This window comes from Marmota monax, unplaced genomic scaffold (assembly GCF_021218885.2).
Source record: "Marmota monax isolate L192 unplaced genomic scaffold, Marmota_monax_Labrador192_F-V1.1 WCK01_AAM20220418_F8-fsc00181, whole genome shotgun sequence".
In the NCBI taxonomy this organism is placed as follows: domain Eukaryota; kingdom Metazoa; phylum Chordata; class Mammalia; order Rodentia; family Sciuridae; genus Marmota; species Marmota monax.
Window position 1 is genome coordinate 2,274,045 of NW_026694276.1, and position 26,535 is coordinate 2,300,579.

Consider the following 26,535-nt stretch of genomic DNA (forward strand, 5'->3'; position numbering starts at 1 on the left):
AACACTGGGGAAAGGGAGGGACCCAGCCTCTCCCAAAACTCCCTTGGAGCCACCTCAGGACAAGCAAAGCTGATCAGCTCAAGACTGGTCCTCTTATTCTCACATAGACTAACGAGGCAATGGCAGAAGCCCATATAACCTTTAGGGTCTTGAAGTGTTGAGAACCTTCTAAGTGTTTGTCCAAAAACCGATATAGGTAGCTTTCTGTGGGGGCAAGAATTCTGCTGATTTATTGAGCAGTCACTTGTTTCCATCGACTGCTGTGCTCTTATTAAAAGCTTTTTATCACAGTGGTAAGGTATTCAAACCTCAGACCCCTCCCACATACACAAAAAGGTAATATACAGAATTATTTGTTTGGATCTCATTTCTCTTGTTCATCAGAATGCCCAATGGTTGTCTGATTCTTTCAAACATCAGAAGCCAAAACGAGTCAAGAAATGGGATTCTACTGCCAGGCACATGCCGGTAATCCCAGAAACTGGGAGGCTGGGTCAGGAAGATCGAAAGTTCGAGGTCAGCCTAGGCAACTTAGCAAGACCTTGTCTCAAAAGAAAGAAAGAAAGGGAGGGAGGGAGAGTGCCCCTGGGTTCAATCTACAGTACTGCCCCCACCCAAAAGAAGGAAGAAAAAGAAATGGGGATCTACCTCCATCATCTCTGATATTCTCAGCATCAATCTTGTCCTTTGCTTTACAGGAAAAATCATGAATTCCCTCAAAAATGTCTCTTATCTATCTCCAAATCTCCATGCTGACACCTCTTTTTTCTTCCTTCCTTCACCCTCCAACCTCCTTGAGCCCCGCCTCCTTTTGGACTGCCATGAAGCTTGCTGGGTCATTTCACTCCTTTTTTGTAAATCAGCAGCCTCTAAGTGTCCTCTGCTGCATTCTCTTCTGCCTTCTACGTTATAAATATTCTCCAATCTTATTCAACTATCACTTTAGCATTTCTTTGTCCTGCCATTTATCAAAAACAGCAGCCTTTCTCCACTAGTTGAAAAAGACATTTTAAAAAATGTATTAATTTCTTTTCAGTACTAAGAACTGCATATGCTAGGCAAGTGCTTTACCCCTGAGGTACATCCCAGCCTTTTAAAATTTTTTGTCTTGATACAAAGTCTTACTAAATTGCCTAGGCTGGCCTTCAACTTGCAATCTTCCTGCCTCAGCCTCCTGAATAGTTGGGATTATAGATGTGCACCGCTGTGCCCAATGGCAAAAGACGTTTTATCAAATACAAAATCTCTGCATGTAGTTGTGACATTTTTCTATTTCATTCTACTGATCTGTTTCTGTCTCTATATTAACCAAATGTTTTTTTTTAATATTTTCAGTTGTAGGTGGACACAATACCTTTACTTTATTTTTATGTGGTGCTGAGGATTGAACCCAGTGCCTCACAAGTGCAAGGCAAGAGCTCCACCACTGAGCTACAACCAGTCCTGCACTTCTGTTCTTAGCATTTTGTTGATTTTTACTTGGTTGTCTTCATTTATAAGGTATGACATTGTAGCATCTGAAAGCAATGACAGGCTTTTCCTCCCTAAATATTTATATACTTTATTTCTCTTTTTCCTTCCAGTTCTTATATATTTCTTTTTATTACTTTATTTCATTTGCTAGGTTTTCAAGAATAATATTGAATAATTAGTACTTGTGAAAGAACTTTTTTTGGGTGGGGGGTAACCAGGAATTGAACCCAGGAGCACTTAACCACTGAGCCACACCCCCAGCGTCTAAATTTTTTTTTTTTAAATATTTATTTGAGACAGGGTCTCACTAAGTTGCTGAGGCTGGTCTTTAATTTATGATCCTCCTGCCTCAGCCTCCTGAGTCACTGGGAGTCATCACACCCAGCTTCTTTCTTTTTCTTAATGTTATTTATGTTTCTCATTACTTTCCAGCAGTTTATTTTGCAGATTTTTTGGAAACAGAAATTTATTTTATTGATAAAATTTTAAAAATTCCTAGATGTACTTTCTTTTTCTGTCTTCCTGTTTTGAACACTTAGTTTATTGATTTTTTTCAACTTTTTCTTCTAATAATGCATCTTTAAGACTCTAAGCCTGTGGCATATCTTGGAACATAGCATACACAAGGTCCTGGACTCAATCCCCAGCACCAAAACAAAACAATCCAGAATGAAAAAGAAACATACCAACCCCCCCTCCCCCAACTCAACTAAACTGGGTGTAGTGGTTTAAGTCTGGAGTTCCAGCTCCTCAAGAGGTTAAGGCAAGAGTATCACTTGAGCCCAGGAATTTGGGACCAGCCTGAGCAACACAGAAAACTTGTCTCTTAGAAAAAAAAAAAAGTATAAATTTTCCTCAAACTACTGCTTTAACTGCATTGGATTGATTTTCATATGTTTTTCTCTCAAATTTCATCTGCTAATAAATTATTCCTCACTCCCATTTCTATTTTATATTTAACCCAAAATTATTTAGATGAAAATTGGGTAAAATCTATATTTTAAAATATACGTGCATGTAATCATAACGAGCTTATTCATTAAATTATTCTCATACTTTTATGCTCCTCCTCTCTTTTAATTGGCATAATGATTATTTCCATGGCATTGCAACTCTTAGAACTGTCAGGGATCCTGGTGTCATCAGATCCAGAAAAGCAAGGTAGAGCTGAGATACTGGAAGCTCAGAAAGATGAAATGATTTACCAAAGGATAGACAGCTAATAGACAGCAAATAAGGCTCAGAGCCCAGGACTTTGGAGTGAAACTCTAAACAGAATGCATCAGGGCAGAGGTCCCTTATCCTTTCCGTCTATAGATAGGCCACATTAAAAATGTAGATCAGTGCCCTTTTCAATTACTGTTGTCACCAGTTAGGAGGCTGAGAACGTAGCCCAGGAGGTGCCTGTTTATGTTTACCCAGAAAAGTGGAAGGTAAAATCTTCAAGTTGGAGGTGCTACTTGAAGATGTTAGAGAGAAAATTGACGAAAGCAAATGTACTTCAGCACTCTGTCTTCCTGTGAGCTCTCCAATCTTCCTGGATGACTTGGCATCCACAGCCTCTTCGTCCTCAAATGAGGTCATGCAGCAACCTACAGCCTAATTTTGTGCCAGGAAAAATGGTTTTTATGCATGTTTGGACTCCTAACTCATGGATTCACTGGATTCTATTTTAATATTTAATGAAAACTGAACTTTCCAAAGCCCTAAGAATCATAATATTTAAAATGGTACCAGCTTTTAGAAATTGGATGCTATTTCAAGTGTTGGTCTTGAAACATCCCATTAATTTTGGATGCAACATTTCAGTGTGAACTGATGATCCACAGAATAGCTATTTCTTCTTGATAAATAGCAAAACTTGTGGATCGTGCCTGGGAACATTTTTCTTTTCAATAGTTTTGTGCTCTTTCTTCTAAATAAAGACTAGCACACTCAGTGAAATAATTATTTCCTCTAAATCCACTTCTGCATTTTCCTTCTCTCAAGTTAAATTCTTTTGATTGTCTGCATATACCAGATTGGGAATTCAAATCAATCGCCACTATCTTTCTACGGCTTTTTTGCCTCAACTGTCAGAACATCTCAGACTAAATTAAAATTTGAAAAAATGGAATCATCTAAATAATTGCCTTAAGTCGACTCTGGTGTCATTCAGTATTTGAAGACACAACCCCAGGGCTGATATTCAAAATTCAAATGAGGTTTTTGTCCGAGCTAAGGACAAGAATGAGAGGATTTATATAAATATTAGCCTTCCAAAGAAGTGTGTTCACCACCTCAGAACGCTTTGCTGCCTGACAAAACCTCATTCCCTCAGGCCCAACTTTGGACACAGGTAATTTCTGCATCCTGGATACTCAGCCCCCCATCTCAGGCAGAATTCTTTGCCTGGGGTGGTGTGAGGGAGCCTAAGGGTTCTTCTAGCCATCCGGCAGCAGCTGCCTCAGGCCTGGATTCACTCTGCTTTACTAGGTCCCAAGTTTACAGCAACTGTTGTAAAATGAAGAAAACTCCACACTTTGTAATGATCAGTACTGAAGAAAGCATCTACTGCTGGTATTTATTATTCATTCATTCATTTATCCATTCAGCAATATTTATTCCTATATACTAGGCACTTTTTTTCCTTCTTATTGGTGCATTATAATTATACATAACAATGGGATTTGTTATAATATATTCATACGTGCACACAATAAAACAGTATCATTTGATCGATTTCATTCCCCAGTACCCCCCCTTTCCCCTCCCCCTGATTCCCTTCTTCTATTCTACCGGTCTCCCTTCTATTTTTTTCTTTTTAATTTGTTCTACTAGGCACTTTCCTAAGTATTTGGGATTCAACATAAACAAGGCAGACAAATCACCCCCTCCCTCAAGATGTTTGCACTTCTGGGAGAATTGAATAGGAGTACAGAATGTAAAAAGCACTATGCAGGAAGTGATAAAACACTCCCATGACTCTGAGGCCAAACTTCCTGGGTTCAAATACTGGCTGTGTTACTTATCAGCTTTGTGATCATGGGGAAGTTAGGCAACCTCCCTGTGTCTCAGTTCCCTCCTCTGAAAAATGGGATATCAATGCCTGTCTCACCGGGTTGTTATGATGTTTAAATGAGTTAGTACATGTAAAGTACTTAAACCAGTGCATTACTTCGGTGTTAGCTGTTGAGACTATTAAGTAATGGGACATGACCAAGGTAACTGTGAGAGGGCAGCATTACTAAGGGAGAGATAGTCAGAGGGAACATTTGAGTTGAGTCCTGGGATAAGGAGGCTACTTGGTGAGGAATCTGGGAAGGGACCCTTGGAGGCATATTATGGTGTCTTAGGAGTGATAATGGGGATTCTGACCTAATTTAGAGTCACATCTGAATTGGCCCTAAGGGCAATTCCTTCTGTGTGCTCCCAAGGAGCATTCTGGAGCCCTTTGGGCCCCCAGGGAAGTAAGGTGAATGGGGGTGGGGGTGAGGGTGGCGGTGGAGGTGTGGGGAGGTGGTTGCTGCAGGCCCCAAGCCAGGAGCTCTGTGAGCTGGCAGTGCAGATGCAAATCCTCACCTGGTTTTGTGTGCGTGCACCCATTACTGGGAATTGAACCCAGAATTTCTCCCTTGCTAAGCTTCTGCTGTACCACTGAGCTACATCCCCAGTCCCCAGCTCTTGGACTAATTGGCAGGCTGGGTGTTAGGGCTGGTGATTGTGGCTCTTGCTAAGGGTTTCCCATTCTTCCAGCTCTCAGGAGAAACTTGATTGAGGTACCTGGACCTAAATGAGGGCTTCTTCAACTTCACTGTGTCTAGAAATCAACTGCAGATCTTGTTTTTTTTTTTTTTTTTTCTTTTCTTGGTTCTTTTGTGACACTTGACAGTAGAATTCATTTTGATACAATTGTCCAAGCATGGGATATATCTGATTCTAGTTAGGTCCCCATTCTTATGGATGTAAATGATGGGTGGGATTTGCCTGTTTTGGTGCCAATACCATGCTGTTTTTGTTGTTATAACTCTGTTGTATAATTTAAGATCTGGGATTGTGACGCTTTGCTTTTCTTGCTAAGGATTGCTTTGGCTAGTCTGGGTCTCTTATTTTTCCAGATGAATTTCATGACTGCTTTTTCTATTTCTATGGAGAACATGATTAGAATTTCGATGGGAATTGCTTTGAATCTGTATAGCACTTTTGGTAGTATGGCCGTTTTGATAATATTAATTCTGCCCTATCCAAGAACAACTGATGGTCTTTCCATCTTCTAAGGTCTTCTCTCTTTCTTTCTTTAATGTTCTGTAGTTTTTTTAAACATGGTGTCATTTTTAATACCTTTATTTAATTAATTTATTTATTTATTTTATGTGGTGCTGGGGATCAAACCCAGTGCAAGCTCTCTACCACTGAGCCACAACCCCAGCTCTCTTCTGTAGATTTAATTGCAGAAGTCCTTCACCTTTTTTGTTAGATTGATTCCCAAGTTTTTTTTTTGTTTGTTTTGTTTTTGAGGCTATTATGAATAGGTTGGTTTTCTTAATTTCTCTTTCAGCTGATTCATAGTATAGGAATGCAATTGATTTCTGGATGTTAATTTTGTATCCTGCTACTTGCTGAATTCATTTTTCAGAGTTTTCTGGTGAAGTTCTTGGGTCTTCTAAATATAAATCATGTCACTAGCAAACAGATAGTTTGAACTCTTCTTTTCCTATTGGAATCCCTTTAATTTCTTTCCTTTGCCTAATTGCTCTGGCTAGAATTTCAAGGACTAAGTTGAATAGAAGTGGTGAAAGTGGGCATCCTGTGTTCCTATTTTTAGAGGGAATGCTTTCAATTCTTTTCAGTTTAGAATGGTGTTAGCTTTGTGTTTGTTTGCAATGTTTAGGTATATTCCTTCTATCCCTATTTTTTCTAGTGTTTTAAACATGAATGAATGCTGTATTTTGCCAAATGCTTTTTCTGCATCTATTGAGACAATAATGTGATTCTTGTCTTTAAGTCTATTTATGTGATGAATTACATTTATTGATTTCTTTATGTTAAACCAACCTGGTATGCCTGGGATGAAACCTGCTTGATCATGGTATACTCTCTTTTTTAATGTATTTTTATGTGTGATTTGCCAATATTTTAATAAAATATTTTGCATCTATGTTCATCAAGTACGTCTTGTTAAATTGATTCAGTAGGTCTGGGTGATTTGCAATCCTGCATTTCTAACAAGCTCCCAAGTGATGCCAATGTTGCTGGTTTTGGTCTGGACACCACCTTTTAAAGAGTAGCAAAAATCCAAAGATTATTTCATTATGAATAAATTGGAAAAACTGGGATTAAAAGCCCAAGGGACCAAAATGATATCGATGTAATAACAAGCAGTGATAACCCTGTTGATTCAGAGCCTTACAATTTGCAAAAACTTTTTGCATAGGAGGAATAACTTAGAAAGGTGAAACTTGCCCAGGGCAAAAGATATTAAAGCCTCTATCTTCCAACTCAGTGGAAGGACACCTACTGCATTTTGCTAATGCAAATCTGTTTGAAATGTCAAGTGCAGGGGAACTCTGTAAACTTAGTAGTGATAAAAGAAAATATGGGGAACAGATCGGAGGGGGGGAAACCCTTCATTTTTAAGTTATAAATGTGATAAATATTTATTGCAAAAGAAATCAAAAAGTATAGAGACGTGTAAAGAAGAAAATTTTCCTTAGACAAGTTGTGGCTAATTTTTTAAGTAGTTTTTTTAAATTGTTGATGAACCTTTATTTTCTTTATTTACTTATATGCAGTGCTGAGAATTGAACCCAGTGCCTCACACATGCTAAGCAAGTGCTCTACCACTGAGCCACAACCCCCAGCCCTTGCTAATATTTTAGTATATTCATTTTAGTATATATCCTTCCAGTTTTCCCCTCTTTTTTAAAAACTTTATTATTTTTTTTTTTTATTTTTATGTGGTGATGAGGATAGAACCCAGTGCCTTACACATGCTAGGCAAGTGCTCTACCTCTGATACCTCTTGCGTATATATTTTTACAAAAATGAAATCTTACTATATGTATTGTTTTATGATCTACTTTTTTTCATTTAACATATTGTGGACATCTCTTCACGTCACTAAAGAATAAACCTACTTTTTTTTTTTCAATTGAATCCAGTGCCTTGAGCATGCTAGGCAAGCACTCTACCGCTGATCTATTTTTTCTGACTTTTACTTTTTGAGAGAGAGGGAGGATCTGGGGTTGCCCTAGCTGATCTCCAACTTTTCTTCCTGCCTAGCCTCCCAGGTAGCTGTGATTACAGGCATGCACTACCACGCTCAGCTCTATGGCTTCATTTTAATGAGCTTTTAAAATAATGTATATGCCTCCACCTCACCTATTGTATCAGCATCACCATGGGTGCATTTCACTATATGGATGTACCCTGATTTATTTAAACAATCTCATGGATGGACATTTAGTTTTTCCCCAGTTCTTTGATATTATAAACATGGTTTCAGGTAACATCATATTACGTGCAAACTTTTTTGTTGTTGTTGTCCATTATTTCCTGATAATAAAATCGTAGCATTGCAGTTAATGATTCAAACCATTGTGAAAAGTGGCTATTTGTAGCCTTCACTTTGCTAGTGCTTGGGAATATCAGGGTCTGTGACGTGAGCTCACCTCAATGTTTTCCTAAGCTTTGCTACAGTGGTAAGTGAAAATGGGTATCTTATTATACCAATGTATATTTTTAATACCAGAGATTGAACCCAGAGGCACTTAACCACTAAACCACATCCCAGCCCTTTCTACTTTATGTTTTATTTTGAGAAAGGGTCTCCCTAAATTGCTTAGGGCCTTACTAAATTGCTGAGGCTGCAATCCTCCTGCCTCAGTTGGGATTACAGGTGTGCACCACCAGGCCTGGCCTCAATCTGTTTTTTTAACTATTTGTGAAATTCAACCCATTTTCATCTGTTTCTTGGACATTTGTACCTCCTCTCTGACAATATCAAAAATTTTAACTTATGTTTGCAAAACAAATTACAGTCAAATTTTTAAAGACAGAAAAATGGGAATGTATGAAAAACAAAAGGATGTTCACTGTTCAAATTGGTATCCTATCAAGTGCTCTGACAAATGCACAGTTTAACAGAATTGGGGTTAAGAACACAAGCAAATGAGTCACACAATAAAGGTTCAATTCCAGCTCAGATACTCTCTATGTGATCTTGCCAAGTTGCTTAAATTCTCTGAGCCTCAAATTATTCATCATTAAATTGTCACAACATGCCAGGATGGTAAGTAATAAAGATTATCTGAGAAGCACTGGCACATAATGAACAATCAACAAATACCGCAGTTGTTTCTATCAATAAAAAAATAATGAAGCCCTCCCAAAAAATCAGTGGGCAAAAGATATGAACTGAAAAGCCACAAGCAGGAAATGCAACCAATAAATAAGCATGTGGGGAAATGCTCATCTTCTTTGCCCCCCGCTTAAATTAATGAAAACATTTTCAAGAGATAAATCCTGGTACTGAGAAAGGTGTGGTCCAACTGGGCCATCCACATTGTTGGTGGCTGTGTAATCCATGAACCTTTTGTGGAAAGCAGTTCAGCAAAATGTATCATCACACAAACATGTTCGCAACCTTTGGCCCAAATGTTTCCTCGGGAAGTAATTCAAAATGTGGAAAAAGATATGTGTATAATAATGCTTATGCAAGCATCCTTTGTAATGGTGGAAAAAAAATACATTGATTTCTGTTTACACAAAGGATAAGGCCATAGTCAAAAATACACAGTGGCTGGTGTTAGCCCTTTCTGTTCAGTAGTGCAATTGTTTTGTGTTAAAAAGTGATATATAGGGCTAAGGCTGTGGCTCAGTGGTAGCCTCACACTTGCCTGAATGTGTGAGGCACTGGGTTCGATCCTCAGCACCACATATGAGTAAGTAAAAAAATAAAGGTCCATTGACAACTAAAAAAAATTTTTTTAAAAAAAAGTGATGTATAAGCTGGGTACTGTGGCACACGCCTGTAATCCTAGGACCTCAGGAGGTTGAGGAAGGAGGATAGTGAGTTCAAAGCCAGCCTCAGCAAAAGCAAGGTGCTAAGCAACTCAGTGAGACCCTGTCTCTAAATAAAATACAAAATAGGGCTGGGGATGTGGCTCAGTGTTTGGGTGCTCCTGAGTTCAATCCCTGGTAACACCCAACCCCAAAAAAGCGATGTATAGGGCTGGGGTAGTGGCTCAGTGGTAGAGCACTTGCCTAGCATGCATGAGGCACTGGGTTCAATCCCCAGCACCATATAAATAAACAACAACAACAAAAAAGATATTGTATCTATCTACAACAAAAAAGTGATGTATAGGGCTGGGGATGTAACTCAGTGGTAGAGTGTTTGCCTAGCAGCCTAGCATCCTAGCATGTGCGAGGCCCTGGGTTAGATCCAAGCACCCACCCCCATAAAAAAAAAAGTTAAGATATAGAAGACATAAAATCAATCATTTAGGGCTCTGAACAGTCCCTAAACCCTTTTTTGTTTTAATTCATAGTTAAATGGATTTCTTTGAAGAAGCTTTTAGAGCTCTACTAACCTGTGATCAGATTGATAAGATTTTAAAATTACCTTCCAGGCTGGGTGTGGCTCAGTGATAGTGTGCTTGCCTGGCCTGCACCCTGGGTTCCATCCCCAGCGCTGCAAAAATAAAATTATCTTCCAAAATTCTTTCATTCTCTAGTAGAGGGTGAGATAATTTGAAACAAAGGAGGGGGAAAAAAAAGGCATCTGTATCCTAGATTTAAAACCTGTTTTAAAGAAGAGAAGCCCAGCCAGGGTAGAGCTTCCGTTCTCAAAAACCCTGGCCTTCAGAGGCTCAGACCACACTGACAGACATCAGAATTAAGGATGGGCTCTTTTTTCCTTCCTGATCTCCTTGGGCCTCTGCTTCTCAGTCTGTACAGTGATGTGTGTGCGAATGTCTCCCATCCTGATGTGGCAAGTTCAGCTGGGTCTGAGCAGCAGACTGGGCTGGGCTGCAGTCCCCGGCGGTGGGGTGAGTCACATCCTCCCTCATACCACATCTGTGTGTGTTTTGTGGTGCAGGAGGACCCCAGCAGCACCCGGGGAAGGCAGAAACGTGCAGAGATGATGACATCCAGTCCAAGCTGTGCCTTCTGCAGCCGGCTCCTTGAATGGTGAGGGCTTCCTGCTGCTACTTTCCCAGGATGGGTTGGAGGTGTTCCTGGCACAATAACTCCAGTAACAGTGGGTGACAGCTTACTGAATCTGTTACTGGCATCCTAGGCCAGAGGTCTGACTTCGGGGTCCCAACTAACCAGGTCAGGTCTTGTTACTCATCCCTCAAAACTGAGAAAAGGTTATAGTGGAAAGCAGGAAAAGTAACTTTATCAATACTGCCATGTTGGCAAGGTAAAGCAAGATCCAGTGTCTCAGCACTGCCTTCGAGGTGCTGACAGGGGCTTTAGGTTTAAATAGAGGAAGAACTAGGGCAGTGGGTGAGAGGTCTGCTTAATTAAGCAATCTTGGCCAAACTGTGGTCTGGTTGATCATTCCACCTCACTTCTCTGTGAAGTGGCTCCAGAGAAGTCTTTATCACTCAAGGGGGACATTTCCACTTGTTGCTCAGAATGTTTATGAGACCCGTGATCCTGGATGGGGGCAAAGATAGGAGACTTCCAGATACTGCTTCAGGGGTCTGAAACAGGATGCTGCAAATCTCCCTGCAAATCTGGCCTCAGTCTTGAAGGGGGGGACAAGATAGGTTAGGTAAATTTAGGGTTAAGAAACCTTGTATTACTAGATTTTGGATGGGCACTCGTTAAGTAATTAACATGCCTATGTATAGAGCCGAGCAGGGACCTGACTCAAAGTTTTAGATAGCAAAGGAGATAGATGCAGAATAAAGGCAGAAAGGCCAGGCTTGATCCTGCTTTTAGTTACCCACAGGGCAGCTGCAGATCTAGGTAAAGAGTTACTGCTTTTAGCAAAGGTATTCTTTCTAAGTCCCTGTTACAAAGTCACTGGCCAGTTAGTTATAGAAGCAGGGATCTCAGGGCTGGGCACCTTACAAATCCTCTAGCAGTGGCTCTTTACCCAGAGAACATCTACATACCTGGAGAGTTTCTAAAGTAATGCACATGCCCCTGCACACCCAGCCCCCATAGTCTCAACATCTCCAGGAGTGGAGCTCTGGTACGCACAGCATGTTCAAATCTCCCTAGGTGATTCTGATAAGGCACCCTTGGTGAAGAATCAGAGCTACAGAACAAGAAGGGTGGTCCTGAGGACTATTGGAACATTGCCATATGGGAGATCATTCCCCACATAGACAAGCTCCCTTTCACTGCTCTCTTTATAAGCAAAAGTCTTCCTTGTAGGGTCCCACCTGTGTCCCCACCACCACATCCCAGGCTACTGGAAGCAAGCCACTTTTCTCAGGCTGACTTCTTTCCATTCCTAAGCGAGAATTCTTCCAGAGCTAACAAGCTGGAAATCATGTAAAATCCTAAGGAGAAATCCTTGTGGTAGAGCACTTGCCTAGCATATGCAAGGCCCTGGGTTGCATCCCTAGCACTGCAAAACAAAAACCCAAACAAAACTAAGGAGAGGTCTTTATGGTTTAAACATCAATTGTATCGATCACAAACAAGGCTTCTGTCATTTGTAGTGTCTCTATGAGTTAGTGACGGGTGCCACTTCCCAGCTCACTATCACTCAGCCCAAGCTTAGCTAATTTACCTTTGAAAGGTCAAGAGTTAAGGAGGGAGCGGCTATTAAGCAACAACTATTACAAGTGCATAATGAACTCTAATAGAAGCAGGTGACAAGGTCTGAAAGACTGAAGTTTCCTGTTAGAAAGCATTGCACCACGGGAATGGGCACTTGTCATGAGTATTTCATTGAGTTTCCAAACCTAAAAAAAGAAACAGCACGGAGTCTGTACTAAAAATTACCATGTGTCATCTGGTACAGACCATGACTCCAAACCACCATGCCACTCATCAGCTTTGAGTGCTCCTTTAAATATAAGGGACACTAATGAAGCTTGCTCACCAAGTCATCCCAAGCTTACTATTTTTGCTTGTTGAATCAAAGTCTGGATTTTTTTTATTTTTTAAAAGGTTTTAAGCATAATAAAAATATTTTGGCATTTAAAAAACATTTTGATTAGGCTTTCAAGGTACTAACTGTTTCCCTTCTGAGTTCTTCATCTAGATCCTACACAATCATGTAAATAACAAGACAGGAACCAATTTTCAGACTAAATGTGCTCTTTTATTTATAACGACAAGATAGAAAGAAAAGCACAAACAAATGTAAAATCAAACCCAGTGAATCCACTGCTGGGGAGTGATGAAGAGATAGGCATAACCTATGAAATGAAATCTTGGTAAATCATACAATACTCAGAGTTACTAATTGCAGGGAGCACTGTACACTCTTCGTTGTTAGATCACATTGCTCTATGATGGGATGTGTTCTTTATGAAGTTTGCTCACGTGCATACTATTTTCAGGGTATTTTTAACTTGTTACAAATGTGTAGATAAATATACACATTTTATTTCTCTATATACATATTATTCATCTAAATATAAATACCAATAAACGTAAAATGTATATCTCTTTATGTTATTTCTGGCGCAAAAAAATTTGGATTTAAGTTAGGCTGGAGGTGCTCATCTGTAATGTATAGGTTGAGGCAGGAGGATTGCTAGGAGGATGGCTATGATATCAGCAACATAGCAAGAGCCTGTCTCAAAAAATAAAAGGGGCTGGGGATGCAGCTCAGTGGTACAGTGCCGCTGGATTTAACAAAATACTTTAGTTACTTTATCTTGTTGAAAAACTGCCTTCTCCTGTGGAATTGTCCTTGGCCATTAGGTTTGACTAAAAGACTTCAGTGCACAAAGGAGTTTAAAAGAAGTAGAAAAAGTCATGTGTTAGACTGTGTTAGACTGCACTCACTTGAGTGAGATCCAGGTTTTCCACTTTGGAGAGCAGATGTTCAAATGCCCCACAGGCAGAGGGTGGAGAGAAAAAAATTAGGTGTGAGAAAATGTGTGACTCAGGAGGAGAGCATGTTTTCCAAGAGGAGGGAAGGGGCCTGGCTTCCCAGCCCAACCCCACCAGCCCCAGACCCAAGCCCTGTGTCCGCTCTACCAGCAGCCAGTCCAACACTCATGCCTTGGCTCAGCAACACCCGCACTTCCTACCCCAGGCCTGGACCTCCTGTTGTGCCAGGACACCTTGGCAAAAGGCCACATCAAGAATGAGCAACGTTCCCGTTCCCTGGGGACTACTACTATATCCCAGAGGCTGAGCAAGAGCTTTGTTTTTTTTTTTTTTTTTTTAATATTTATTTTTTAGTTTTTGGCGGACACAACATCTTTGTATGTGGTGCTGAGGATCGAACCCAGGGCGCACGCACGCCAGGCGAGCACGCTACCGCTTGAGCCACATCCCCAGCCATAGCAAGAGCTTTGTTAAAAACTGTTTTCTTTGGAGGAGTTAGTTAGAATTTCTTTGGAGGAGGGAGGCCCACACTACAGACAGGTCAGAGAAGTCTCCTGATAAATGCCAATTGTAGTTCCTTTTTTTCTGATGCCCCCTGGTGGCCTTATAAAACTAAAATGAACTCCACACTGCCACAGCCTTTAGCCCTACACACTGACAAATCCCACTTTGCTGGACTTCTTGGATACATTCAGCTTGTCCTTAAGAGCCAAAGCCATGTGACCCAGCGCTGAGGGATTGCATAGCTTCTTTCCCAGATAAGAATTGATTTTGAGGCATAACTATGAGGAAAACAATTTATACACTTCCATACTTCAATTTTCTATTTTGTATATGTGTGTATGATGATTAGGTATCATCCTTTATGGAACAAAATATTCATTTTTAATGTTTTGTAAATATATTATTATCAGACCAAATTGTGCTGGGTGCAATTTCTAAGAGGGAGGTTCCCAAACAGAAGGGCAGAGGGGACCTCTGTGTTGAGGATGACCTGCCTCTCCTACATTATTCCAGGCTCTGATATATTTAACATTTCAGTTTACTAGTACTTTTTCCTTTCTCTATGAGAAATAAACTAAAAGTTTCTGGGATATTATGCACCTTTTTTAGGAAGCAAAACATGGAGAAAAAAGGCCACAGACAGATCGACTGTGGAAGGCTTTCAGTTGTCATTCATGAAAAGGCACTGCGCCAACGTTCAACTCTCGGTGAGTGGAGGGGCTGCGGCTGTGGGTGCTCAATCTTTGGGGTTCTTCATTGTGGGGCATCTGGCCACAGCTTGCTGTCTGCCACTCAAATAACATTGCTCTGCACTAAGGTGTTGTATGTGTGTTTTTTTTTCCAAACTGTGAAGAATGATTGAGTAGATTTTTAAAAAGATGTGATTAACATGTTTATAGCAGCACAATTCACGATAGCCAAATATGAAACCAGTCTAAGTGTCCTTCCATGGATGAATGGATTTTAAAAATGTGGTATGTGTGCACAATGGAGTTTTATTCAAATATAAAGAAAAATGATAATCATGTATTTGCAGGAAAATGAATGGAACTTGAGAGCATTATGTTAAGCGAAATAAGTCAAACTCAGCAAAAGTTGTATGTTTTCTCTTGGATATGGAAGCTAGAGAGGAAAAAGGAAAAGGAAGGTGGAGGGGTGGGATCTCATGAAAATCAAAGGGAGATAGTGGGGCAGAAGAAAGGGACCAGGGAGAAGGAAGAGGAGAGGGAAAGGGAAATACTGGGGATTCATATTGGCCCAATTATATTGTTATATCATGTGCATGTATGAATATGAACAGCAAATCCCACATTATGTACAACTATAAGGCATCAGTAAAAAATGTGGAAAAAAAGATGTGGTTAAGTAGGATGAAGTGCCAACACCTATTTCTAGCTAGAGTCACAGAGGAATCTGGTCGATCTGTCCATCTTTTGCCCAGCATGACCCATAACTGTCCATGGGAAGGTTAACAGCATCACGGGGGTTGCTGCTGACTTGTTCAAACATATTTCATAGAAGCAAATAAAGTTTAGAACTGGCAGGAGACCCAGAGGGCACAAGTACATGGAATTCAATGATTTTAGTCTTAAGACCCTTTCTCCCAGGCTAGTTTAAGCAGAGAAGCATTCCCTGGCAGAACTGTCCTGGTGAATGAAGAAGCGGGGCCAGAGGCCTGCCTGCTCAGGCCACTCCTGAGCTTGAACGTCGCTGTTGGAGCCCAACTTGGAGGAAGCTGGAGGCCAGATGGCTGGTGTGACTGACTTGCAATCACACACCCTATTGCCAGAGCCTTGCCTTCAGCTCCGTATTGTTAGGTCACTTTCCGTTCTGATCTGGGCTCTCTGTGATGGTACATTTTTCAATTAAGAGGTCTCATGGATTAACACTTAATACCAGATGCTACAACAGAGTAGGGGTTTTCAAGCTGTGGTCAGAGGGCCTTTCAGAGAGGCCATGAGGTCCACCCCTTTTCCAGCAAGGCCAATATTGTAATAGGTTGATGGAGATACAGCTGTGGAATTCAGCTGCCTTCTATTAAGCCAGACCTTTAATTTGCCAAAATATAAAATAATAACACTCTTCTCATTTCTAAAACATTTGGAACATAGTTTATTTTTATTAAAAACATGTTATTTTCTTAACATAAGCCTATTATTTTATTTATTTATTTTTTAGAGATACAGTCTTGCTGTGTTACCCTGGCTGGCCTTGAACGGCTGGGCTCAGATGTCTTCCTGCCTCAGCCTCCCAAATAGCTGTGACTATAGGCACGAGCCACAGAGCTCTGCTTATTGTTATTTTTGGTGATGCTGAGCTACATCCTCAGCCCTTATTATTATCATTTTAAATTGTTCTTAGCTGTAGAAGGACACAATACTCTTATTTTATTTATTTATTTTTATGTGGTGCTGAGGATCAAACCCAGTACCTCACACATGCTAGGCAAGAGTTCTACCACTGAGCTACAACCTCAGCCCTAGTAGTCCTTATTATTATTATTATTTTGGGGGGCAGGTACTAGGGATTGAACTCAGGGTACTCAACCACTGAGCCACATCCCCAGCCCTGTATTTTATTTACAGACAGGGTCTCACTGAGTTGCTTTCCACATCCCTTTTGCAGAGGCTGGCTTTGAACTTGCGATTCTCCTGCCTCAGCTTCCCGAGCTGCTGGAATTACAGGCATGTGCCACCATACCTGGTCTTAGCCCTTATTATTTTTAAATGACACAATAAAATTTAAAAAATGTGTCAGTTTAAAATTCTTTTAAACAAAAACCCCAGAAGCGTCCATTCAGTCTTGGGAAATCTGAATACAGAAATTATTTGCAATTTATATATAAAGACATCTCTACCAATTCATCCTCAGTTGACTGAATGTTGTATGATAGCTCTTCTCCAAATCAGAAGGATATATTTAACTTCAGGTATATAAACTGGCATATATTATGTGGTAGATTTTTAAAAATCCCCACATAAACACATGTTGTATAGTGTCCTCAATTGTAAAAGTGTGAAAGATTCTGAAATCAAAAGTTTGAGAGCCATTGACATAGTGTCATTTAATGATTACAACTCTCCTTTAAGGTAGGAATTATTATCTTTAATAAGGAAATGAAGGCTCAGGGAAATTAAGTGGCTTATCAAGGTCAAAGAAGTAGTGTAATTGGTTATCCATCATTGTGTAATCATGTATCCCAGAATTTAATGACTCAAAATAATGAATCTAAAATATCTCAGTTTCTGTGGATCAGGAATTTGGGAACGGCTTAGCTGGCTCAGCTGGCTGGCTCAGGCTCAGGCTCACACAAGGTTACATTCAAACCTAAAAACCAGGGCTGCAGTCATCTGAAGGATTAACTGAAGCATGAGGAGCTGCTTCCAAGGTGGTTCACACACGTGGTCATTGGCAGGAGGTCTTAGCTCCTTGCCACATGAGCTTCTGCAATAGGCTGCTTGCAGGTCATGACATGGTGCCCAGCTTTCTCTGGAGCAAGTGATGGAGAGGGAGAGGGAGAGGGAGAGGGAGAGGGGAAGGGGGAGGGGGAGGGGAGAGGGGAGAGGGGAGAAGGAAGAGGGGAGAGGGGAGAAGGGAGAGGGGAGAGGGGAGAGGAGAGAGGGGAGAGGGGAGAGGGGTGGAAGCCTCGATGTCTCTTATGGTCTCGTTTTGTATGTTATAAGCCATCATCACTTATTTGTTTGAATTGAGTCACTAAATCCAGCCCTCCCAGGGATGAATTAGGCTCCTTTATTTCCCCTTGTGGTGCTGGGGATTGAGTGCTAGGCAAGTGCTCTACCATTGAGCTACACCTCAGCCCAGGATCCATCATTTAAGAGAGTGTCAAGGAATTTGTGGACATATTTTCAACATCACAGCTAATAAGTACCAGAGTCATGTTTAACCACAGGCGTTCAAACTCATTCCATTGGTGATTCATACTTACATACTCCCCTGTCTGGCCCTGTGCTTTCACGCTCTGGCCCTCCCTGGGGAATTCCACCTCCCAGCAAGTTCTAGATCTGTACCAGGCACTGGAGCTCTCTGCTGCTACCTAGCCTCTTAGCTAAGAGAGTAAAGTTATCACTCAGATTCTCATGGACTTACGAATGCCACATACAGGAAAATGATCTTTTCAGTTGTGTAGATGACAAAACAAAAGCTCTTGACCATAGCAGAGTCTAAGAATATGGATGTATCAGGGTAAGTCTGGGGAAAAAAAAACCCTACAAATGCAACATTGTCTAATTCACTGGGTCAAATTCCCACAGACCCACTCACTCAGCAGACGTGCATCTATATAAGTACTAGGCACATCTTGAGACTTTCATTATCAGATCTGTCACTTACCAAAATATCTCTGTTGTCAGAAGAGGATCCAAGATGTTCCTCTCCTGCTGACAACATCCCTTGGAAACACAGCCGAGGAGGTGAACACTTTGGTGTCTAATGCATACCCTGTGTGTTACAACCCTACTCTCCACACCACATTTAATGACTATACTCAAGAAACTCATAAGGAAAATAAAAAAAAAAAGAAAGAAAGAAACTCACACCTCCTTTGTGTAACTTGGGCTTTTCTTAGGTTCCGACACAGAACCCAGGTTCTGTTCTGGTTCTGACACTGGGTGGCAAAGGAACAAATGTGAGGACTGTGGCAATAATATTCATAACTACCGAAAAGTCTGCAGTAAAGAACCACTGAACGGTGAGACCAACTTGGGGGCCTCTGCAAGGCTAAGTAGTGAGAGCTGTTGTTTCCAAGCAATGAATTGCATTTGTAATCTTTTCTTCTTAGAATTTTATTATAGATATAACACCCCAGGACAGAATTACTTAAATCATAGCAGAAAAGGTGCTTTTGTCCAGTCTTCAGATGAAAATAAAAATTCTTCACCTCGTAAGTACATCCCCTGCAGGATCCTGTCTGTGTGGGTTGCCCTTGTGACGTTGGCCACTGCTTCCACCTGGAGAGCCTTGCCCTCTCCAGTCTGCTGCCCAGGTGTCCTGCACTCACCTGACACTTCCAAATTCAGCCCTACACCTGGGTGGCAAGAGGATAGTGGGGGGTGAGAAATATAAAATCCTAGCGATAAATGACTTTGAAAGTTATTGTTACACCAGTGCAAATCAGTAACAAAGCATAAATGTTTGCTGAACAAATGACTGAATAATCACCACTATTCAGAGTGGTTACAGCTTTAAATATATCCTTTCTAAAAGCATGTAGAAAAAAAATAGAACATTTTTATATTTCTTAGACATCATATAGCTCATTTTCAATGTGAAATTTTGCTGTCTTTCAAGAAAATTAAAATCCCACATTTATTTATAAGGATGACTAAGACATGGCTCCTCCCTCTCAAGGGGTTTCCAATTACAGAAAGGAACTTATCTGCACATAAGGAAAGTTCAAGGCAAAATGTGGTGCGCCATGGGAACATGAAGGACAGAAGAAAATACTTCTTGTTTTACCCTAGTGACAGCCACATTTAATTCTCCCACATGGGCCACATCCTTTCTTTCATCCCTTCAGAACTCTTCCCCTGGGGACAGGAGACCAGGGAGAATTTTCTTATTTTTCCCTATTGCTAGTGCCCAATTAAACAATGTCATTTACCTGACTGACCTCAGCTGTGTCTCCCCTACTCACCGCCAGCTGCCAAATCCTCCAGTGAGATGTATTCTCTCAAAGTGAAAGTCACTAAGACCCTGCAGAAGCAGATTTCTTTACTATCTCCTCAGTCTTGGGAACTGTTATTCCAATACATGTATGAGGAATACACCTGAGCCACTGAAATGTGATCTTGAACTCTTAGTAAACACAGTGGCTAAGAGGGTAGAAGTCACAGTGACTAAGAGGGTAGAGGCAGCTTTTTTTCCAGTGTTGGAAAGGAACCTTCCAGTAATTGGAGCTGATAGAAAATGGAGTGGGCTGTTGCAAGCCTTGAGCCCAATCTGGGAGACAATGTACGTTGTCCGATATTATAGATCTGTGGACTAGACTAGAACTGGATCTGATGACCCTGTGGTCTTTTCTGAGTTTCTATGTTTCCAACAAAATCCAAAGTTACATTTGGAGATTACCAAAAAATTATGATTGAGCTCATTAGTGCCTCCGTTCATCATGACCCAATGCCAGGTGGTCAGCAAGACTAAAATCTGGATTTTTTGGCTTCTGTCCTGCCTTCCATGTCTGAGGGACAATCCCTTCCAGTTTCCCTTGTCCAGTGGGACCCTTTGGATGGAAGTGAAGCCTGGCTACTAAACACCAGTGAATACAACAGGAGACCAGGATTGAGAAAGCAGGAAGATAGAGAAAAGAGGAAGAGAAAAACAGGGAAAGAATGGAGAAGAAGGGACCTCAGCAGATTTGCTAGCTGATGGCTTGTCCCTCTTCCTTTTTCTTTCTTCTTATCTTTCATGGTGACTTTCCTACATACTTCTTTTTAAAAAAAAATATTTATTTTTTAGTTGTAGTTGAACACAATACTTCTATTTCGTTTATTTTTTTTTATGTGGTGCTGAGGATTGAACCCAGAGCCCCGCACGTGCAAGGCGAGCGCTCTACTGCTGAGCCACAACCACAGCCCCCCTACATACTTCTTTTCTGTTTAGTCTCAAATTATCTTTTTGGGGTGTGTGGGTGTGTGTGTGTGTGTGTGTGTGCGTGCTGGGGATTGAACCAGGGGCACTTTACCCCTGAGCTACATCCCCAGCCCTTTTTAAGTTTGATGCAGGGTCTCAGTAAGTTGCTAAGGCTGGCCTTGAACATTGGCCTCCTGAGTTGTTGGGATTATAGTCATGTACCACCATGCCCAACTCAGAATTGTGTTAACATAATTGATAATTTTTGACTCCTAGATTTCTCACTCTGAAGTTGGAGAGGATTTCAGGAACTTCCAATCTCTTGGAAGCTATTATCTCTCCATTTATCAGATAAAGTATTTGAGCCACAGAAGTTGGACAACAAGCCCTGGTTAACAGCAAACACCTTAAGATTCGTAACTCTTGGTCTCTTGTCTGTTAATAGAATTCCTTTTAAAAGTTGCCCTTCTTTTCATGAATTCAGAAGACTTGATAGAAAATTCCTTGTTTTCTGTGTTTCCTTTATTTACATATTTATTAAAATTTTATGAAATATTTTATTCACATTGAAAAGTTCAGGAAAATGATATACATCATCATCCGGGAATTGTTTTGTTTTCAAATGAAGTTTATTTAATTTGGGGGATCATTTTTTTGCTCTCAATTTAATCATAGCTAATCATTTTCAGTTTGTCCAAAACCAAAACGGATCTGTTCCCAGAGAGTGAATTCGAAATCCTTTCAAGGTGAACATGAGCCCACACCTGGAAAGTAAGTATCATTTTGTTATTACTAAAAGTCACAAAATTAGCTATCATTTGTTAGATGCATACAATGTGTTTATCTGGGAATGATGGGAAACCAAGGAAGAGAGTTTTGTAATGTATTAATTCACTTTGAAATAGACTCGAGGAGCCAAATGTGGAACAAAGAGGCCAAATAAAGAGGCTAATGCAGTGATCCAGGTGGGACAATAGTAGTCATGGAGACAGAAGTATGTGCATTCAAGAGGCAGAACCAATAACAAGCAGGGTGCCTAATAATTCAGTTCTGTGATCAGATCAACTCAGTCTGAATCTACTACCCACTATCATAGTACAGCATTGGGCTTAAAAATGTAGTCTTTGAAGACTTCTGGGGTTTCCATTTTGGTTGTGCTCTTTGGCAGGTTATTTGACTTCTCTGTGCCTCTCTTTCCCCATATGTAAAACAGGGAAATTAATAATAGTGCAAATTCATTGAGGACTGAGTCAATACATTAAATATTGAGAACGGTACCCAGTTCATAAAAATTACTAAGCAAATGACAGCTGTTATTAATATTATTGAAAATGATAACTGGACACAGGGTAAAGCCCATGCTCTTCCCACTGCACCACTGCCCACTGCCACCCCCAGCCATTTTTCATCAGCTAGGGGACCCTGATGCAGAATGGACAACACTTATGTGGAGGTCAGATCCAATGTGCTAAACAGCAGAACCAACTAATGTTAATGTGGTAAGGAAAGAGGGATGAAGGGAGGTTCTGAGGTCACAAGTATCTGAAGTAAGTCTTTTTGGAGATGTTATTGCTCATAAATGCAAGTACCAAAGTAAGGCTTAGTAGAGGGATGAAGCAAGGATGGACAGGCAAGTCTATATGGCAGCTCTCAGGGCTACTTTCTCATGGTTGAGAAAAGCATCACTACTTGCATTGCCCATCATACATGCTATGTGAATAAACCCCCTAGTTATGAACAATACAATGAACAATACAATGGCCCTGGCATTCCAGTCACCCAGTGCAGACTTAGGGCCATCCCTCAGCAACAGAACCATAATTATAGTGTAGTAGTCTAGGGGGGCCTATTGACTTAAAGAGATGCTTCTTTTATTTTTCTACCTCCTCAGCTTCCTTACTGTGTAAGCTCATTGGTGCTAGGATAAACTCTATCCAAGGTGCCTTATGGTTGGCAATTTTATATGTGTATTTGTTTTATAAATATTCAGGGTATAAGACTGGTCCCCCCAAGAATGAAAATGAGGTAAAAATCCCTTTGGAGTCTTGCCTGTCTGTTTCAAAGAAAAAGGAGGCCAATTCTAGGAGAATTGTGCCCTCCTGATCATGGCAACAACCTTGTTCTGAAGTCAGCTGTGGTTGGTGGTAAGTCCACAGGACAAACGAGCTATGAAAGGCTGTGTGTATGTACACACATGTATGAATCGTCCCAACCTCTTGCCCCCAAAGAGCCTTTTAAAAAAATATTTAATAATAGTTGTGCACAATATCTTTATTTTATTTATTTTTATGAGGTGCTGAGGATTGAACCCAGGGCTTCATATGTGCTAGGCCAGCGCTCTACCACTGAGCCACAACCCCAGCCCCCAAAGAGCCTTTTACTAAACCAGTGCTGACTGGAACAGGAGGGTATACGTGAGGGTGGCACTTTACACAAGTATCAATGAATGTGTTTTTGCCTTCTAGAAAAAATACCTAAAATCTTAAGACTTTCATGACCTACAGCTGAAACTTGCAATACCTTTACTCCTTTTTCACTCCTTCAGGATTCCTGGAAGCAAATCCTTATGTGGCTTTAGTGGCTCTGAAGAAACAGAATCTAAGGTGAGGACTTAGAAAAAAGGTTCTAGATTCTTGCAGCTCATAAGTTTAATCTTAAAACTACAGAACTACTAGCTTTTAAGTCATTACAGTATAGGTTTTCAGAAAATGCTATGTTAAAAGCATTTTGTGCTCAGTACTAACCTAGAGACCTGCCATGTGGTTTGTATCATTCCTAAATTGGTTCCAAAGGACATTTCCTGGAGAAAGTGTTTTGTGGGTGGTGCCTATGCTGCAGGATTCCCCTGGCCCAGGCTTGAAGGTCTGGAGTGTGTTCCAGTGACACTGTGGTTAGGATTGCCAGCAGTTTCCTATTTTCAAGCCAGTAACACTTATCCTCAGGCCACTTTCAGATGTTCCACATTTGTGCACTGTCTCCCTGGGTGGTCTCTCAGTGGTATGGCCCCTAATTGGGACCCCTTTAATGCCCCCTAAGAACTTTTCTTTTTTTCTTTCTCTGCAGCAGGGAAACAGACCAGCAGGTTGCTGACCTCACCCTCTGATTCATGCTCATCAGTCACACGTTGATCTTTTCTCTCTCCCTTTCCCTAACAAATATATTCCATCTGACTGGTTTCCTAGGAAACTAACCCTCAAAAACAGAAATAAACTGTGTGGAAAACAGAATGCTCCAAAAATTCCATCTTGCAATGTTTAATAATGAAAGAAGCCAATTACCAAAAACATTAGTAAGTTTATGTAACTAAAACATGTGGACTTTTCCTCTGTAGATTTTAAACTCGGCTTTGGATCATGCCCTAAAGACAGCAACCATTTTGAAAAAAACTACTGATCAAATGATTAAAGCTATTGCAGAAGATCTTGCCAAAGCAGAGAGATGGAGGAATCAACTGAAATACTACTAGTTCAACACAAAGTAACCAAGGGTTAAAAAGATAAAGAAAACTTGATCTGCCCCCAAAAGTATTTCACTTATTACACAATTGAGAAAGATTATTTTCTACAGAAAGCACCAAAACCATAAGAAATGGTCAACAAAGTGTTTAATGAAAACAAAACAAAACCCTCTGATTCTTAAAAATCAAAAGCAACCAACAAATATTTATATTAAATAAATCTATGTTCTTCCTAATTCATAATAAAGAAAACAAAATGAAATAAAATCTACTTTCTCCTATTAATAGTATGGAAGAAATTAAAGTTTGAAAAAACTTTGTCAGTGAAGATGGAAACAAATGGGTGTTCTTATACAACGTTGATGGAATTATAAGTTGGTGAAGCTTTTTTGGAAAGCAGTTTGTTAATAAAGATGATCCTCCATTATGAAGGAAATTTTACATCCTGATAAACCTATAGTAAACTGAAAATACCAAGTTAAAAATGCATGTGAGAGACTGGGGTTGTAGCTCAGTGGTAGAACACTTGTCTAGCATGTGTGAGGTGCTGGGTTTGAATCTCGGCACCACATTAAAAAATAAATATTGTGTCCATCTACAGCTAAAAATATTTTTAAAAAATGCATGTGAAACACCTGACCTACCAAACATTGCTAGCCAGGCGTGGTGGCTCACACCTGTAATCCCAGTGACTTGGGAAGCCGAGGCAGGAGAATTGCAAGTTCAAATCCAGCCTCAGCAACTTAGTGAGGTCCTAAGCAACTTAGTGGATCCTGTCTCTAATAAAATATAAAAAAGGGCTGGGGATGTGGCTCAGTGGTTAAGTGTCCCTGGGTTCAATCCCTGGTACCAATACCAAAACAAAACCCAAAAAACTATTGCTTAACAACACACACACACACACACACACACACACACACACGGTAAAGTATCACTTGTTTCCCCTTGTGACTGTTCAGCTAACTGGGAGCTGTGGCTGGCTGTTACTAAGAGCATTAACAGAGTATTATGCCACATATCACTAGTAAGAAAGGGTATGCAGATCAAAATTCAAAATTTGAAGTACAAGTTCTACTGAATACATATCAATTTTGCACCATCATAAAGTTGAAAGAATTAACAATCCAACAATTGCAAGTCAGGGGCTGTTTGTAGCTACCAAAATCTATAGATTCAAAAAGCACTTATCTTTTGACTTGGAATTTATAGATAATCCACACATGTTACCATAAAGGTATAAGAAGGGCTCTGGATCATTGTAGCACCTTTAGGGACAACGAATCTTAAATACTCTGTATGATGATTAACAAATGATACTCTGCAGCTGTGGTGAGCCGTGTTTGTAGACCGTTGCCGCCATTAGAAGATGGCGCCGGTCTCCGTTGTGGATCTTGGTAAACAACTCCTTATTTGGGAGAGTTGGCGCGCTGTCCCTCAATACCCTATGAGAAAACACCGCGTGGCAGCTTTTGATTGGACTTGAGTAAGCTTTATTAGGCTGTGTGTGGGTGCGTGGAGGAGAGAGCGCTTGAGAGAAGATTAGAGTTAAGGCCTGAATAAACCGCTGAAAGAAGAATCCTGTGTCGTGTCTTCCTTGCTGGCGAGGGGGTCGCGACAATTGGTGGCCCGGACGGGGAACCAAATACCTCTCAATCCCAGGATCCAGAACTTTCAGCGGTCAGGGTGGTGCACCGGTAAGTTCCCAGGTAAGTGGGAATCCGCGGAAAAATTAGCGGGTCGCTCCTCTGTAAAAAGAGAGAGCGGGGATTTTTTGGACTTTTGCTTTATTTCTTTGCTTTCGCTTTCTGCATTAACGCAATGGGTGCCTCTGCTTCTAGCCCTATTCTGTTAGCCCTGGATGGACTGCTACGATCTAAAGGTTTAAAAGTTAAACAGAGTACCTTGCAGATGTTCTTAAAACAAGTAGATCTAGCGACCCCGTGGTTTGCTTACTCGGGCAGTCTCACGACCCCCAGCTGGGAAAAGCTAGGCAAGGATTTAGATTTTGCACACGAACAAGGGACCCTCGAAGGTGGGGTGATTCCTTTATGGAAGTTAGTAAGGGGTTTATCTGACAGTAGATGTCAGGATGCCCTAACCAAAGGACAGGAGGTTCTTGAACAATTGCATGAGGAGAGGTCCGAGGGAGCTGAAAGTATTAAGAGTGGGGGAAGTAATAGAGATGATAAATGTTCAAGTCAGCCAAAGACTAGACTTTATCCAGATTTGACTGAATTGAAAGCCTTTGAGGAAGACAGTAGTTCAGACAATGAGGAAGTATTGGAATTGCTATCACGGCAAGCTAGAGAGAAAAGGGGGAAAGGTGAAACTAAAGGGCGAGGTGATCCCCGTAAGGCTGTCTACACAGAACATAAATACCCAAAGACAGATGTGGGATATGAGGAAGAGGGGGAGGATGTTTTGGAGATTCCTCCTGACCCTCCACCCTATCCTAACCCAGGACTCAATAGGACGTTTCATGCACAAACATGGAGAAA

At 40.8% G+C, this 26,535-nt stretch overlaps 1 protein-coding gene across 1 annotated transcript in view; it reads left to right on the forward strand.

The window, feature by feature from the left end:
- The window catches only part of Aknad1 (AKNA domain containing 1), a 36,053-nt gene extending 11,680 nt beyond the window's left edge, over window positions 1-24,373 (forward strand). The window contains 9 exon segments of the mRNA XM_058586306.1: window positions 2,896-3,060; window positions 10,405-10,647; window positions 14,602-14,699; window positions 18,578-18,700; window positions 18,791-18,892; window positions 21,270-21,351; window positions 23,046-23,089; window positions 23,092-23,183; window positions 23,912-24,373. Of these exon segments, the coding sequence (XP_058442289.1) occupies window positions 2,896-3,060; window positions 10,405-10,647; window positions 14,602-14,699; window positions 18,578-18,700; window positions 18,791-18,892; window positions 21,270-21,351; window positions 23,046-23,089; window positions 23,092-23,183; window positions 23,912-24,046 (1,084 nt within the window). The 3' untranslated portion in view covers window positions 24,047-24,373.
- Window positions 24,374-26,535: the final 2,162 nt, after the last annotated feature.